At 43.6% G+C, this 18,220-nt stretch overlaps 1 protein-coding gene across 1 annotated transcript in view; it reads right to left on the reverse strand.

Moving 5' to 3' along the window:
- PPP2R5A (protein phosphatase 2 regulatory subunit B'alpha) overlaps positions 1–15,955 on the reverse strand; it is a 36,669-nt gene extending 20,714 nt beyond the window's left edge. The window contains exon 1 of the mRNA XM_065748038.1: positions 15,690–15,955. Coding sequence (XP_065604110.1) covers positions 15,690–15,840 — 151 coding nt within the window. The 5' untranslated portion in view covers positions 15,841–15,955. The remainder of the gene's footprint in view (positions 1–15,689) is intronic.
- Between the last annotated feature and the right edge of the window lie 2,265 nt (positions 15,956–18,220).

The following is an 18,220-nucleotide window of genomic DNA, read 5'->3' on the forward strand; positions in this document are numbered from 1 at the left end:
CTCGCATCTCCTTTAACTCTGCCTCACTACAAACCTAGCTGTACTCCATGTTACAAAAGCCAGCTGTGAGGAGCACATGCTGTGTTGGTTGATGGTCAATAAAATGAAGTTTCATTAACCAAAACTTGGAGTTTCGAAAACCAGCAGATGTCATCTGAACACTCACGACAGTGGTGAAAACAAATTCAAGGATGAACGCTGAAATCAAGGAATAGGAATCATAGAATCACAAATCATAGGGGTTGGAAGGGACCTCAAGAGATCACTGAGTCCAACCCCCTGCCAGAGCAGGTTCCCTACACCAGGTCACACAGGTAGCTGTCCAGGTGGGTCTTGAATATCTCCAGAGGAGGAGACCCCACACCCCCCCTGTGCAGCTGTGCCAGTGCTCCATCACCCTCACCGTAAAGAAGTTCTTGCGCACATTTGTGCAGAACCTCCTGTGCTGCAGTTTCTGTCCGTTCCCCCTCGTCCTGTCTCCACACACTGCTGAAAAGAGTCTGGCCTTGCCACTCTGTCCCCCACACCTCAGATATTTATAAACCTGGATCAGGTCCCCTCTCAGTCTTTTCTCAAGGCTAAACAGACCCAGTTCACTTAGCCTTTCTTCACAGGGGAGATCCTCCAGGCCCTTCACCATCTTTGTGGCCCTCTGCTGGGCTCTTGGTTTCCATGAGATCCCTGTCTTTTTTATACTGGGGAGCCCAGAACTGGACACAGTACTACAGATGAGGCCTCACCAGGGCAGAGTAGAGGGGGAGGATCACCTCCCTTGACCTGCTGGCCATGCATTAAAAATAACGCATCCCAGAATTCAGAAGAAATACTTATATCACTTATTAATCTCCCTCAAATATCAAAGAAATCTCTAGCCACTTTTATTTAGATATTAGAGGGAGAGTGATCATATCTCTGACCACACATCAGTCCATTCCATTAGCAATCAATTAGGGTCAGTTAGACATTTCCCCAGATGAAGAACTAGTTCATTAAGCAGTTTTGCTCCTTGTATACTCAGAACCAAACCAAATAAGGTATTTTCTTCGGTGCATGCATCTATTTTCCACAATGACAGGGGGAAATCATATAACAATGATATCTGCAAGATATAAAAATGATGTGCAACCACCATAATAAATAAGGTAACAGGGCAGGCAGCTCTGCTGGATCAGCACCTTCACCAGAGCAGGCCCCGCTTGATGCTCAGCACATGTATCCCAGGAATGTTAGGAGAGGTGCCGCAGTAAGCCTCAGGGATGTGGGCAGGCTCCTTTATCAGATAGCCTTCTGACCTCTTAAAGCCTTGTCCTGAACTCCATTTAACCATCTCAGCACAACAGAAGCTAGACACAACTCTACTGCAATAAAGTCACGGTGCAATAGTTTATTCCAGCTCCTTGAATGTTACCTGTACCACCCTAATTACAGCACCACCAGAGTCTGTAGTTCTAATAGCTTAACAACCAGCAGGACCATTTTTAAACTAGCTTCAATTTAAACTCTGTCAAGGTTTATACCACCCATCTGAAGTTAAAGACAGCTGCTTACCCTAAATAATGTGAGGGCCATACACTACAACACTGGTTCAAAGTAGGCAGCGGATGCCTCAAGAGAATAACCCTGTTGGGCAGGCTGCACTTTGAAGTGACAAAATACAACAGATCCTGAATTCTATCACCAGCACATTCTGAAACTGCTGTATGGTGCTGGAAAAGTCACTTGAAAGAAGGGCAGGGAGGAGAGAAGGAAGGAAGCAAAACACAAGGGAGTTTAAAGCAGAAAAACAGAGCTAAGACATTTAATCCTGTTTGGAAGAGTGTCATGACACACACATTAATAATAAAATACAAAATGGCCTACACAACATCTGATCCAGGTGATCAAAATCTAACTGCCTCAGCTTTATTTTCTGCAGGCTGCACGGCAGAAGCACGAGTTAGAAAATTTTTCAACTCCATTCTTATATCCTTTGAAAAGCTGTCAGTAGATCTGAGGTCCTTGGGAAGGCAGCAATGAAATTTTAGGCAGCTGCAGAAAGCCAGCTCTTAATCAGACACAACGGCAGAAAAACCTGAAGACAAAAACTTCTCCCCAATACCTCAAAAAGCCATTGAAAATTATGATTCACTTTAGCTGTGACTTTTTAAGGACAGTCACTGCCTCGGACCACCTGCATGACAGATGTTAACATGCTCTTGTAACAGATGAGAATAGTTAATTTGATCCTTGCACTCCATAGCACTGAAATCTCAGCCTCTACTATTTACAGAAGTCTAACAATTACAGACAGTAGCCACAACACCTGCAAACAAAGTGCTTTAATACTTGTGAGGTTAGCAATCTAAGTTTGAGCATGGAGTACTGAGTTAAAGGTAATATTTATTTATATTTCAGGAGGACCCAACAAAAATACAGATAGGAAAAGAAACTTGACAATCCCTGATCTACCTCACCAGCACTTAACTGGAGAGACAACCATCACTGTATCACAAGCCAGGGAACTACAGTGACATCTTCCCACAGTATGTTTATTTCATATGCTTACAGGCACTTCTGGAAGGATGAGAAAGATACTTCTCCTTTCTCAACATAATTGTTTATCCAAGACCTCCTGTGAAAAGCCAGGGAACTGAACACAATCCTTGCATCAGCAGAAAGCAGGATCCAAATCCACAGAAGCTGCCCTTCCAACCACACAAATTGGAAATCCAAAAAACTTAATTTTCCCAAGCAGGGCGAAATAAACTCACTACGTGCAGTCGTGTATCAGTAGTGGAGGGATTTGAAAACAAAAAATGAAGCCTTTCTGATATGATACAGCAAGAGAAGCACACGTATATGGGTCATCATGCTTGTTTTTGTTTTATTTCCTCACCTCGCTAGAATATCAGCAGTGCTGTACACACTCTGCTCTTTGCAGAGCAGAAAGGCTATTCTGTTAAACTCCACTCTAACCCATGTGAATCAAGCACAGCAAATTCTGCCTAACATTACTTTAAAATTTGCTTTTGTCCTGTGAAGTTCTTGTGCACGCTACTGTTGCTATCTCCTAGAACACCTGAAAGGCTGGAGTGCCAGCGCTTATGTTACAGGCATGGTAAGATATCCTTAACAGAGTTTTGATGTGACTGATGTTACAAGAAGGGGCAGAATATATTTCCTAGTCCTCAGAAGCCTATGTCTGCAGCTTGACAGGCACAAACCAGCTGGCTGACAAGGACGAGGAAAGGTCTCTCTCCCCACTACTCTCTTGTCATGTAGTCATCCATTCCCCTCCTTTGCTCCCAGTCACATCTGTCCCTCAACACTGGCTCTGGAACTTGTCAGTCCCTGCTGTGAGCTGCTTTAACTCAATAACATGGCCATATTAGTGAAGTTAAATGGCTCCTGGAGGGGTCTGATGATCACCAGGTCTGGCACAAGGTTAGAGATAGGAGCAGGAACTCCTCTCTCAGCCTCACTGAGCTGTTAGTTCACCAACTCACTTTGTAATCGTATCCTCCAACTTCATAGGTATGAGATAACTGAAAAATCTTAGCTATATATTAACTCTCTCCCCCCTCCTTCCCCCCAGAAAGCAAACTTTAAGCTCCGTTTTAAAGAAATATGCAGCCCCCATACAAAATCTCTCAGCATACTTTGCTATACCAGTAATCTAAAATATTATTTCACTATGTCCTTTTATCTGTAGAAGACGTTCCCACAATTTCAGCTTTTGGTAGCTCTGCAGCCCAGCTAGGGCCACTCAGACCAGAATTATACACCATGTTGGGTATCCAAGGAACGCTGTCCTCAGTATTTTCTTTTATCTCCCCATCTAAGGAATAAGTGCAATTTCTTAACACCTTAGTTTTTTTTTTTTCACTAACCAAAGCTCAGATTTGCAGCTCAGATAAGGAAGTCAGATAGAACAACATACATCTTAAGAGTTAACAAGCTCTCCTCCTGAGGAGGAGGAGGTTTGGAAGATGAAGCAGAACACCGTTCTCAAACATTACGTTACTAGGAAGTCCACACCACATACAGGAGATAGCCAAAATAAAGACTTGGCACAGAACTAAAGGCACAGAAGGCACACTGATTGATCCTGTCTGGGACACATATGCTCAAACAAACACTTAACCTCTCCATTTCAGAAATCCAAAGGACTGCAAAGGAGCAGTCAAGGCAACTCATTGAACTGCAGCTTCCACTGCTTGACAGATAAACTATTCTGCAGATGATCATCAGTCAGGACTTGCAAACAGATCCATGTGAAAGCTACTTTAATATAATACAACATCCTCCCATTTGTTCAACCAACCCCAGAGCATTCATTCCAATCAAACATACACCATTCTTCAAACAGTTGTGCAAAAAGGCAATCAATATGCTTAAAAATAAGATAATCACACCACCACCACCCAATTAATTCTGTTTTTCTTTTCAACTAGGTAAGAAATCACAAGTTTTGCTTATTAGAATATTGTGAATTTAAGATGAACTCCTTGGTACATGCCATGGCAAAAATTTAAAAAAAAAACCTTACACAAGAAGTGAAACCAAACAGAGATAACAGCCTACACTGACTTTTACTCATACACTTTACTGTAGGCTATATAAATGTTAAAGTTGTTTATGAAAGAACTACTCAAAAGCTATCTTCCATCCAATACCAGCACTGCTTTGCAGTAAGTCTCATCTGCAACTCCATGTGGCCAGCAGTTGACCTTAACAAATCAGTCCAGAAAATCTGAAAAGCCTTTGCTGATCCAACAACATCTGTCACAAATTTTCTCTGACATGACTCCGTGGAGTGATAGGAAACTAAAAGTGTCTCCTATCTAAATTGTTTCTATCATCTTCCAAGCATTCTTATAATCTCATATGGCTAAGACATCCCACCACCCTAAATCCCTTCATTTTAATGAGAATTTGACTCAACAAAACCACTTCAGACAATAAGAAAGTACCCAGCTGAAGTGATTTTGTATTTAATAGCCCTATTTCCTACCACTTAAATTACAGAAAGCAACAAGCAGATGCAAAAAGTAATAAATTACTCACAAGGTCCCCAAAAGTTAAACATAGCAAGACTCTAGTGATCGGACCTGCCACAATTCATCTCATTTCTCCCAGAATGTTCTCAAAAAGGAGAATTAAAACCATACTGATTCCTTAAACAAAAGAGATAGATAGATGTAATAAATAAATAAATAAAACCTACAAAACCAAATGCCACATCAACCACTGGAATGCAAACATGGCTCATCCTATCATCCTTGACAAAATGTTCAACATGAACCCTACAGACATTTCCTCGAGAGCACCACCCATTCGGACCCTAACTGAAAGTCAGCTGCGTGCAACAAATAACTCCACAAAACCAGAAACACCTAAATAACGTGTATATACACACTGATAATATACACACATACATATATATGGCTGGTGGCAGGACACAGTTGAACCAATGTTGCTTATAACAGAAATTACCAAGAGGATGAGGAATTGTAGTTAACTGCATGCATGCTTCATTCAGAGTGGTATCACCAATTAATCATACAAAGCAAAGAAATTCCACTCTGTACAGTTGAAGTGTGTATCAGGCCAGGATGGGCCTTTCTTGAACTTACCCAGAGGCTCCTGGAGTTTAGCACTCTGTGCTACATGCAAGCCCAAATAATGGTTTCACTGGCTCGGTGACAGTGGAAAAATAATTAAAATAATTTAGAACAGGAAGCCTGATTCTTTAAGGAAGACAATGATAAACGTAAGGGCGATAAATCTCATTAAAACAGAATGAACATGCACAGCCAGACCATTAAACTGGGGAATAAGTGTAATAAATGGCTTTTGGAATTGGAAATTTTTATTTGGAAGGCAAGAAGATGGGACAGGCTTGATAACGTGAACTGCTTTCCCAAAACAGAGATGCAAAATGTAACACGCATCCCTCAGCAACAACCACACACTGGTGTGCAAGGAGCAATGCTGGCCTGAAACCAGGGCACGGGGAGGATCCAGTCCAGTGCTAACTCAAGTTATGATAAATAACTGTATGTGTTTTGACATACTGGCTAAAAACAGTCCTGTGAATAGAGAAAAAAAATAGGCAACTGTACTTTCCATTCTGATAAAAGAATTATGAGAATAGGTTTCAAGGCCGACAAAAAAATCATCCATTTACTTCTGTTATTCTGTTTCCAGTCAACATAAATACATTACCTGAGAATTTTCAAATGGAATGCATAGAGCTGCAGTCAGATACTCAGCTCAAAAATTTGATCACATCTCTTGGCCAGACTTCGGTAAGACCTCTCCTACCAGAGGAAAAACATCCTTCAATTCACAATCCCACCTTATTTACGTCACTGCTATTTGGCAGTACACGCACTTGTGAAGAATTATTGTCAAGGACGAAGCACAGGAAGAGTGAAATTTCACCAAAAATCTCTGACAAGTACATTGAGAGCTCGCTGAGAACTGCAGCCACTGCCATGAGACATGCCTACTGTCACAGAAACAGGGTCACACAGCCCACTAGTTTTATGGTTTTGTTGCTCTCTTTATCTGCTTTAATAAAAATATTAAAAATTGAAGTAACTCATTTAACTACATACATTAATAAACACACATTAAGAAAGTAATGTCTCTTATTCCAATATGTCTGCCCATGATGTCAGATGCAGATGTTGGCAGTAGAGACTGAACCTTCCCACTGATATTCCATTACATGTGGTTCCCATAGGACTGATGGCAGCAGAGGAGCACTCTGACACAATGGCATCTGACATGGGAGTGCGTACGAAGCAAAGGTATGTCACTGAATTTCTTTCATGCAGGAAAAACAGCACTCACTGACAGTTATTGATCTTTTCTGAACATTTATGGAGACCAAACATTGTACATGAGCACAGTGAGGTGGTGGGCGGTGCGTTTCAGCAGTGCCAGCAGTGGGTTAACACTGCTGGTGCTACGTGTTACAAGCACGGCATGCAGGCTCTTCTTCATCAGTGTCAAAAATGCATAGCTAACAGTGGTGACTATGTTGAAAAATTGTATTTTGTAGCTGAGAATTTGCTTTATCAAGCAGTCACTGCGTTCGTTGTATCTGTTGTAGTTTCCATTAAAATAAATATGAGGCACTACTTTCAGTGCAACCTACATATATGAGGCCTACGACAATCCCTCTTCACTGACTACAACCCTGTCAAGACAGAAGGTTGGACACCCATGCCCAACAGAAAAAGAAGGCAAACATGAACCAAGTCCCCAAGCCACATCCAAAAGATGAGTAGGAAACAATCAATGACTCTGCTGGCTCCTGAAATGTGTACTGCACCGAAGTACAAGAGAGCTGTTGTCAGCCTCACAACAGACTTTTATAATTGTGCTTTCTCCCAAACACGGTTGTTTTTAATGAAATACTTTTTATTTAAATCGATGTGTTTGATATAATGTAGGATTTCCATACGTTGTTTCAAAGATGCAAAACAATCCTGAGGGTTGTGAAGACCAGGAACTGTTTCCTACCTCCCCTGCTCAGAATTAAAGAAGTGATGGGCACACACTGCTCTCTGCTCCCCCCTCCCTGAACAGCTGTAGTACTCCGTTTGACCATGAACCATGGAGTAAAGCCATCTGGAAAGCGGGTGACAAAATGGTGTGACACACCAACTAAGCACAAACTTCAGCTCAATAACTATACAGTACAGCATTAACAACATCCTGAAGTTCACAAAAATAAAGCTTTGCTTGACCAGAAGCTCCAAACGAATTCACTTGCATCTTCTAAGCCTAAAATGATAGAAATTGTGTTACTATTTAAGTTAATAAAAGATCTTATTCAAATGTACTTAAACGTCCATTTTCTTAACTCCTTCCCCAGTCATTTCTCTGCCTGATCCAACAAACTAATTTTTTAATAAAATGCTTTAGCCCCTCAACTAGGTTGTGTCAACTTTACAAATCAATTTTCCAAAAACTGAGGAAATGCTCCCATCACTATCACATAATAAAATTAGTTTTGTGCTGCACTCAACACTACCTTCCTTTGCAAATCAAGGGGGTAACCGTTAAATGTTACTTGCACAGAACTGCAGAATCTCACTGCACAGTTGATTTAGCACTTAAGCTATTTTAACCATGTGAAGGGGATGTAAAGGGGAGTAATGTGATAGGAAAAACAAGGAAAAACCTCTTTTTTCTTTGATTGCCTCTGTAAACCAGGATGGAAGTTACAGGTAATGCAGTAAGTCCTTGCATAATTACACACTTTAAGAATTGGCTGAACTTGTGTTTCTTAGTTTCTCAGAGAGATAAGGTGATACATAAGGTGATAATGATGTAAGTGTTAAAGTAGAAAGAAATGAAATTATACTGGAAAAAAAAAAAGTTATATCCTGGTTTTGCTATAATCAGTGACTTAATTCCCACTGACCTTAAAAGGAATAGATCATCATTAGGGCAAACAAATGTTCAAGCACTTGCAGGATCTCTACCCATTTCACTTAAACTAAGCATTCAGCTGCATACATAGAAGATCAAAATACTTTTTTTCCCACCCCCCCTCCATTTATGTTCTTTCTACCCAAAGTTGTCAACATCAAGTGTTCAATAACAAAGGATTTATCCTACACCTCAATCTATTTCCATTTGGCAAATTCTCATTGCTGTTTTTAAACTCTACTTAAATCATTTCAATGTACCGAGTTTATTTTGCTCCTGCTTTCTCCTGCTCCTAAGGGAAAATACTCAGAAATATACATCATTAAACCTTCTCCCTCCTGATGGCCTATGCCTCTGTAGGGGGCTCTGACATGTTACATCTCAATCTTGCATCTCAAAAGACTACTCAGTGTTTGTTTGCCTACAGAACCCAACAACAAATGTACAATTGCGCTTACATATGTAATTCAAAATGTAAGAGCAGTTCTCCTCAGTTCTTCCCGTTACATACAGATGGGACCAAAAGCTGTGCTGCTCAGCAGGCCTTCAATCTCACTGTGCAAATGTTACACCTACCCCTATTTTATGTAAGCATAGAATTTATTAGAAACATCGGAGTTTTCAAAAACCTTAGCCCACTATTCCAGAATGAAACAAAATAAAAGCTTTCATTTTAATTGTTTTTTTCTTTCAAAGTTTGACTTGTTTATGCAACGATAGACTGGTAATTCCCAACTACAGCAACAGCAGACATAAAGCTGGATCCCCTTCATAGTCAGACAAATTGCTCTGACTTCTTACTCCTGCTTTTCTTCAGACCAGTGTTCCTGGCCTATGCTACATAATCCTTCGCCAAATTCGCTCACCCCACCTCCTTTCTCAGTTCCTCTGAGAAAATGTCTTGTGCTTTTTGCACCCCTTTTAATACTTCAGGCATGCTATGTGCCCACGTACACTGCTTCCTTAGAATCAGTAATTTGAAAAGTAAACTTGAACACGCTCAAAGTTTTCCTGCAATGGCAAGGAGTAGTTTTAATGACATTAGTTCTTGAGAGTTTAAAAATCACTACCATAACCAGAAAATCCTCATTTTGCAGTACTGTTCTTGAATGTATACATGCAAGCATACTATTTCTCATCATTAGCATCTTGACCTCCCAGCTCCACTGCAAAATTCACACTTGTCTTAGGAGCCTTATCATATCAATGTTACTGGCACTGATCAGTTAAGAAACAACAGCAAAGTGAGGGAATTTGAAACAAAGAACAAACCAGAAATCTTTTTCCAGTGACAGCCAGGCAACACAGCAGCACAAGTCTGCTTCAAAAGCCTATGGCTCTTCCCTTTACCATCTTAGTGGCTACTCCTTTAGCAGGAAAAGGGTCACCTGCCTCTGCTCAGACTGCTTTACTTCCCAAAACCTTGACACCCTTACAATCCCATACCCTGGTATTTTGCATTGCCATTCAGCAAAGCATTTCTGGCCCCACTCCACTCCTCAACCCAAACAAACCTCAGCCAGAAGTGGTCTCACAAAACACAATGACTGAAAACAAATTTCATCCCCTAATCATGGTAGCTGAAGTTAGCTTTTGCTAACCTTTACGTTCTCAAGAGTCTCCTTTGATGAACCAACTCATCTGCAATCAGTTCCTGACTTATCGAGCAAAAACCCTACTCTCACAAAGCTTCAAGACCAGTTCTTCAGAGTCACCGGAGGTTTTCAAAACTCCTTGGTTACAATGCAAGACTATGAAGAAACTAGAAATGGAGATGGTATTTCCAGGAAGCCTAGCAGCCAGCCTCTGACAGAGCAGGAGTGCTAAGACTCTCAACTCCAGGCTTGGTGTACCTGTCAGACAGGGAGCTACCATCAGCTGCACACCCTTCTGCCCTCTCTTTCCACTTTTCATCCCCAGCCAGCCTGCTGCTTCCGATCCCATACCACCATCTGCAATACACTTGCACGTTCAGAGCTCAAGACTACTGTTGTTTTCCTCAACCTTGATTACGTGTAATGTATTTTTACTCCAGCCTTAGAAACGGTTTGAAATGTTTTTGCTGAAACTAAGAAAATCAGCTTGAGGAACAGCTCCAAATCAAACTGTCCATACTTGGCATGGAAAACTTCAGTTCAAAGAGTTCAGCAATGCTGCAAGCAGCTGAGAACAAGGGCTGGAGAAGAAAAATTGCTGGCATCTTAACTAAGAAGAGTTTGGCCTTTAAGTCAAAAGTATACCATTGAGAGTGACCACAAGCTCAGCAGAACTTAACAGAAACTAGTTCAGTGACACTGTGGTAAAAATCAATGATTCAAACATTAAAATAAGCTGTCACTATTGGCCCAGATTCTGGGAGAGCATTTTGCAGAGATGGTCTTATGCAACACAAGTTACTTACCACTCATTTGAATAGTTATCCTGTCGTTCCAACCTTCAAAGTTCACACACTGTTATGAGACTATACATGTAATTTTTGCCTGCTAGATTAAAATGGGAGTAGGGACTACAATGGCACAAGCTGGATTTTATACTCTTCCCAAGAGACACGTCTTGTCTCAAAACAACACAAAACACACACCCCTTCTACTCTGAAAGAATGTCTAGAACAGTTGGTACAGTGCCTTTTCAAAAACACCAAACAACTGTAAGGAAAATAGATAGATATTAAGAAGAGTTGCTGATTGATGCAATCTTCTTTCGATCAGACAGACAGAGCAGTAATTCCACTTGTATTTTCTACAGCAACTACCATTAAATACAGCACCTGCAAAACTAATATCTGACTAGACTAGAAAGCAACGAATATGGAAAAAGAAACGTGATACTAAGCTGGCACGCAGAAGATGTGAAAGATTTAAATAGAAAAGTTCATGTGAAGACCGTCAATAGGCTCTATATTTAGGAGTTGCTCTTGATGGAAGTATATTCTAAGACCAAAAATTCAAGTCTAAGGATAAAAAAGGTCAATTTGTTAAGAATTAAAGACCGAATGTTCCAATCCATAAACTAGAAACAGTTCCTTAATATAGGAAAAAAAAATCACAGACATTTTTAGTGGAATTATATTAGACTATTAAAAGAAAAAACTTTCAATCCACTTTAGCCATTACATATTGTCTTTCTTCAAGACTTTAACTTCACTAGACAGAAGTTCTAACTGCTTCCCTGTGTGCCCTATCAAGACTGTATCTAGGAGTTACATGAAAATTCCTTACTGAACATTTTCATCTGAAATTATCTCTTAAGGGAAAATGCAGCTGGGAAGATTGTAGCTGCCAGCAGCACAGAGCACAAAAGGTATGGGACAGGCACTATGGAGGAAGAACTAGCACTGAATTATCAGGGCACTAAAAAGAACACCACCACAGAACAGCACAAGCTCCAGGGACACACAAGTGCCTTTAACTTACAAATATTTGATAGGGCTGTAGTAAAAGCAAACCATTCTGATTTTCTGAAAAGTATTTTCCTTTTGGGAATGAATGTAGTTTAATGTTGGTATGAATCAAATTCCTTTCAGCTGTTTTTAACTCCACTTATTTTTGTCACTCTGAAATATGCACTGGATGATTCAAAGCATCAGAAGTTTAAGGCCCAAACTGCCCCTGCTGGATTTAATAAGAGGAAAATTGTACCCATGAGCAAGCTTACTTATTAGGCCTTTCTATAATGTTTCCACAAAAGCTTAACTTGAAGACAGCACGTGGTTTTCAGTCAAATCCAAGCTCTCACTTGGCTTAAATACAGAAAATACAACTGTTAGTACCTATTCTGAACCCCATATTTCGATGCTGTACCTACTGAAGAACTTTCTACAAACATTTTATCCCAGTCTGTTTCACTACCGTAACATGCAGTCCCACAGAGATTCTTAAAACCATCCCTGGCCTACAGCTGAGACATTTTTGGACCAGTTTCCAGCTGTTCTGCTGCAGGGGCCAGAGTTTTCTCTGCAGGGAGATGGTTTAATTTGGAAGCAAATACTAAGAATTTCTTTTAATAGCTTTGTTCTTTATGCATGATATAGGAAATAAGCCTGCAGTGACATGCATTTTCCCAAATGGATGTTCAGTGCTGAGAAAGATATCAGGAGACATTTATTCACTCCAACTGTACTCAACATCTTCAGTAACAGGAAAAGGGTATGCTTGCTTTACATCCTGACAGACCACATTAATTGTGCTAAATAAAAGCACCAAGCTGTATGTTTTTAGTAAGACCTTCCTCTTTCATCACTTCTAGTTCCCGTTTTCTACCTGTATTTCTACACACCTCAATCGAAGATCATAAAATGCGTGTAGTTTTACTGCCATTAGTCAGACCGAGTCCCAAGGTCGGGTTATTTTCTATTCTCCAACAATGAAGCTAACTGCACATCACAGCCTTTCAAAAGGAGTCACTAGCAAAGACAACACTACCACACTCCTTGCAATGGTAAAAATAACACTTCCTCCATCAGATTTCTTTAAGCCCAACACTCTTGGGATTGCTTACTAAGTGATAAAATCCTTCTGCTAACGAGCACGTTATTCTGGCTGCGGTGCAAAGCATTTCTATTATGTAAGCTAGAAAGTAAAAAATGAAAAGGAACAATTCAGTACATCACAGATTTAGCCTTTTTTTTAAACTCGGAATCTTCGGTCTTGCTTATTCAGCTTAAGCATTGCAATAACGTGCAGCTCTCCTGAGCAACCAATAGAGGAAGCTTAACCGAACACATTCCTCGCTCATTTTACACATCCTGACATCAGTTAGGTTTTGCTGAACTTTTATCTAACAACGATACATAATATTATATGAATAATCTGAATGTTGACGACCAACAGGAAGTGATGCTGCCCTCCCTTCACCCTCATAAACAAACTCCCTGAAGTTACAAGTATGTAACACATGGGACCTCTGCTTGTCACAGATACCACTTCTCCTAGTGACATCACTAAATGCTACTTTTCTCTCAAATGAACCTTCAAACAACCTACGTGTAATCATTTATTTGAAGACATCTGAAAAAGCAAGAAGTCTCAAACTAATTTCTTAAGTGTGTGCTAACCCTGGGTACCAGGTTAATGATGTTACTTTCCTTTTTTGGCCCCTCCCTGGGAACACTGGCTACTCAGCTTGTAGATGACACTACAGCATCACAACTATTACTGAATCTCACACTGGCTTTAAAGAATAAAGCAGAGCTTCATCTGCCTGAGACATATGTGATTACAGCAAAGAAGTTTCACAAAACTATACATTTATGGAGAACAAACACTTCTGTTAGTTCTTTTGGTCTTGGGCTGGGGAAGACTCGAGAAGGGAAGGGAGAGAGGGAGTCAGAAGCAAGGGGGAGAAAACACCCGACGTCCTTAGCTACATTTATGGGATACATAACAGGAATTTACCTAAATTCCCATTATATGCAAGCATCACAGTCCTAGGGATAAAGCATGCAGCAAAGAGCTGCTCAACTTTCTGATACAGGACAAAGCATGCAGCAGAGAGCTGCCCAACTTTCTGACACAGGGCTAATCCAGATACTGTAACTCCTAAAAGCATATTCACTCTCTGTTTTCTGAAGAAGATTTGGAGGGCAAGACTCTGAATGTAAACCATAAGCATAAAGACAGCTGTGACTTTCCTTTAAGAATTTACAGCAATTCAAACTATTACAGAACTCTGCTTAACTGAACACATTCCTGTGATAGTTTATGGCCTTGAATTTCTAAACACTAGAGCTGCTGATGCCATGCAAACTTTCTCCATACAGTAAACAAAAAGCTGCACAACCGCACTGACCATACTTGAAGATCTAATCGTAGAAAGCTTAATTTTTTATGTTGAAGTCCAGCAAAAAATGTAAATGTGTGTATTTTGCTGAATGAAGCTGGAAGTACTCCCTGCCTGAAGTATGCATGCTTAGCTGTTTACCCGATCAGGACACAAACTTTCTGAAGTCTGCCACCTATGTGTGATATTTATCAAGTGCTTTTATAAGGTCTCTACAGCAGCTTTATTAAAATGATCTTTGAGGAAAACAGGCTGTCTAAACAGCACATTAATTAATCTTTCCTTGTTATTAAGGACAGGTAGAAGTCGAGTTGTACTAGTAACAGAAACTCAATGGTGATTTCGGAGAAATTATTTTGGTTGTAAATCCCATAGATCAGGCTGGAGTGCTGAGATAGGAAAGAACTTCACAAACAAATAAGCACCACAAATAACTCTCTTGTTTAAGCAATAACGTGCACAGCCACTGCAACAAAGAAGATAAAATAATTTTGTTGTTAGCTTCCTGCTCAAGCTAATTCATACTTAATATTTCTGCTAACGGCCAGATTCACGATTCATGAATACCTACTGTTTAGGAGAAACCAGAAAAAGTCTTGAAATATTACAGCCATGACTGTAAAATCTACGAAAATCTAACGAAAATAATTAGTTCTCAGCTAGGACTATATTTAAGTTGGTCAAGCTGCATTCAGCTTTCAGACGTTAGCTGCATATCATTAATTCTTTCTTTCTCATCATACAATACAGCTTCAGAAAGCTGGAGGTTTGATTTGCTGGGTAACGTTAAGGTAAGCTCACCCTTAACCTCTAGTCCTTGTCAAAAACTTAACGAGTTCACACTCTCTGCCTAATCACTATTTCTCTAATTTTGAAGAGAAATATACAGAACTTTAATGAGGCACTCAAAGGCGTGGAAGGCTGCCATCAGCTTCTGTTTCGTTTTTCCTGTCGCGATCTGCGTGCTGGTTTCAGCTTCAGAACAAAGGATAAACTCCTCGTTACCGACCTCTAAAATCCCCATTGCGCGAACGCTCCCGCCCAGCAGGGAGGAGAGCCCTCCCAGGCACAAGGCAGGCAGCGGGTCGCCCACACCCCGTCCCGAAGAGACGGCAAGGCACACGCGGGCCAAACACAAACTCTCTCCGCTAACTCAGGACATTATGTCACAAGCACAGAGTTCCCCTTGCGAACCCCCCGTGGGAGGAGCCACCACTCGCTCCCGGGCTGCAGCGTTCAATCCCCTCGCTCCTAAACTCCGCTCAGCGCCTGCATTTTGTGCGGCAAGACCTCTCCAGGAGCACCTGCGCTGCCAACGAGCGCTGACTCCTGGGTGAGCCGGAGAAGGGCAGCGTGGGGACAGCAGGCGGCGACCGTCCCGCGGGACGCTTGTTAACCGGAGCACGGGCCGCCAAAGCGAGCCCACGAGCGGGTGGACCCGAGGAAAGGCACGGGGAAACGGCCCCGGGGGACGGCCGTACCTTTGAGCTGGGGCAGCGGCGAGAGCTCCACCTGGCTGCTCTGGCTGCGGAACTGCGAGGAGCCCTGCGAGCGCTTCTGCCTCTGAGCCTTGCGCACCGATTTCCGTGTGAAGCCATCCACTTTCTCCGCGGCAGAGATGGCCGCCGACATGGCTGGGCGGTGAGGCGGCGCGGGGGGACGTCGCTCTCCAGAAGCATATATTAAAGCGGAGGGAGAAGCGGGCGGGCAAAAAAAAAAAACACACACAAAAAAAAATCAAGCAAAAAAAAAAAAAAACAAAAAACGCGGGGCTCGGGAGGCAGGGGAAAAAAAATGAAGAAAATTAAAAAGGAAAAAAGGGGAAAAAATAGACAAGCTCGCTGCACTCGCGCACAGCCCGGGAGCGGGGCGGCCGCCCGTGCTGCCGAGCCTCCAGGATCCGGGCTGCCGAGTTCCTGCTTCCCTCGCAATTTCCTCTCCGCGCCGAGCCGGCTCCAGGGGACGCGGGGGGGGAGAGCGGAAGGGGGGAGGAAAAGGAAAAACAAACAAACAAACCCGACGGCAACTTCGCCCGGCGGGGCGGGCGCTCGCCAAACTTTCCGGCGAGCGGGCGGGCGGGCGGCCGCTCTCCTCGTCAGGGCCGGGCCCGCCGCCCGCCCGGCTCGGCCCACTGCCGCCTGCCCCGCTCGCTCTTCGGCCCCCTCAGCCCCGCTCGCCGCGCCGAGCCCGCTGTCATCGGCCGGACTGCCCCGCGCCGCTCGGGGAGGCTGTCCCCACCCCCCCGCTCGCTTCTACACGCCCCTTCTCCGCCTTCAACCGCCGCCGGGGGCCCCTCGCGCCTCCGCCGTCATGCTGCCTCCCGCCGCTCCGCCGCGGCCCGGGAGCGGCTCCGCAAGTCGGGGTACGCCGAGAGAAGCACAGGGGAAAGGATGCGGGGAGCGAAGCACAGGGGAGCGCGAGGAGCGGCCGTCGCTGCGGGGTGATTGACAGCGCCCAGCGGCCAATGAAGAGAAAGATCCGTGGAAGCCCCGCCCCCCGGGACGGAGGCTGGGGAGGACGCAGCGAGGAGCGTGTGATTGACAGCGGGCTTCTCCAACCGGCAGGGCGCTGCGGGGTGGGCGGGGAAGGGAAGGGGTGGGACGGCCGCCAGCCAATCCGCGCAGGGGGCGGTCTTCGTTGGGCGCGGGGCGCCGCCTCGTTGCCGCGGATCTCCGGCGGGGTCTGGGCTCCGTGCCCGGCTCCTCCAGGCGTCCTGGTGCGCCGGGCTTCTTGCTGCGGCCCGGGGACGGTGAGGGGAGCGCGGAGCCCGTGCCGGTTCCCAGCTGCCTGCGAGAAGTTCAGGATGGATCCTTTCCGGGAAGCCCTCGGCAGCCGTGTGCGGATCTCCTCCTCGCGGAGGAGCGTGCTGCCGCGGTGTTAGTTTGGCGCGGGGAGTTCCGGCAGCACGCGGCGTGCTGTGCTGCGCTCCCAACTCGTTTTCCCCTGCGTTCTGTCTCCCCGTGTGCTGCCTTACAACGCTGAGTCAGCTTGGCCGCTGCGGATCCGCGGTGTTGCCTTTCTCACACGGAGATGCGCGGGCTGCAAAGTGCAAATTATCCAGGACACGTGTTTCACTTCCTAGGGGTGAACGGTTAGGCTAGGTTAGGTTAGTCACCAGCTGCTCCGTTGTATTGGCTCAGGGGGAGGATGCCGAGAGGCTTGCGGGCTGCGAGGGATGGAGCCTGGCGCACAGGGTGCCGGTGGGGCCAGGGCAAAGAAATCTGCGAGACTTCAGTCTTCCTACGCAACAAAATAGGATGCTGAGCTGTGGGTGAAACTTTGATCTGATGTCTCTGTTACAAATGTGTTTCAGAGAGTAAAAATGCAGTACCACTTACGTGGATCAAGGTGAAGGATCATGTGATAACAAGCATCTGAAAAGCAGGCTGTCCAGAGAGGTTATGGAGTCTTCTTCAGTTCAAGACCAGTCTAGACACCAACCTGTGCAGCTTACTGTGGAATACCAGCTTTAGCAGGGCTGTTGGACTAGATGACATCTTGAGGTGCATTCCAACCCCTACAATTCTGTGTTTGTGTGTGATGTTTGTGAGTGCAGTGTGAAGGTGACCTGCCCAGGCCCATTTCCATATGTGAACAGCCCAGCTTTTGAACTGCAAATATGTGGGATGCCTTAGCTTGTAGTCATTAGGGTGCAGAGGAGTTTCATGTGCACCAGCATGTTTCTGAAGATGTAGTTCTCGGTATCAATTTGACAAGTAAACGTTTTTAGCATCTGAAATCGTGGAATCACAGACACTACTGTCTCACTAATTTCAGTAGGGTGTAAATACTGTCAGGTACATTGAAGTGCTTTCATGAGGTGGAACTTAAATAGTGGGTATTATTCATAAATCAACAGCCACATGTAGCTTTATATGAAAACAAAAGAAGGTGGATTTGCAGCGTCCTCAATAGAAACCATTTGCTGTATTTCCTTTGGTCATTTTTACCCTTCTCAGTTCCTTTGTCAGCATCAGCTGTGCTAATTTGCTAAGGGATTTGATTTAGTAGT

Source organism: Cyrtonyx montezumae, unplaced genomic scaffold (genome assembly GCF_038088225.1).
Source record: "Cyrtonyx montezumae isolate F1298 unplaced genomic scaffold, pur_monq_1.0 scaffold_0, whole genome shotgun sequence".
Classification (NCBI taxonomy): Eukaryota; Metazoa; Chordata; class Aves; order Galliformes; family Odontophoridae; genus Cyrtonyx; species Cyrtonyx montezumae.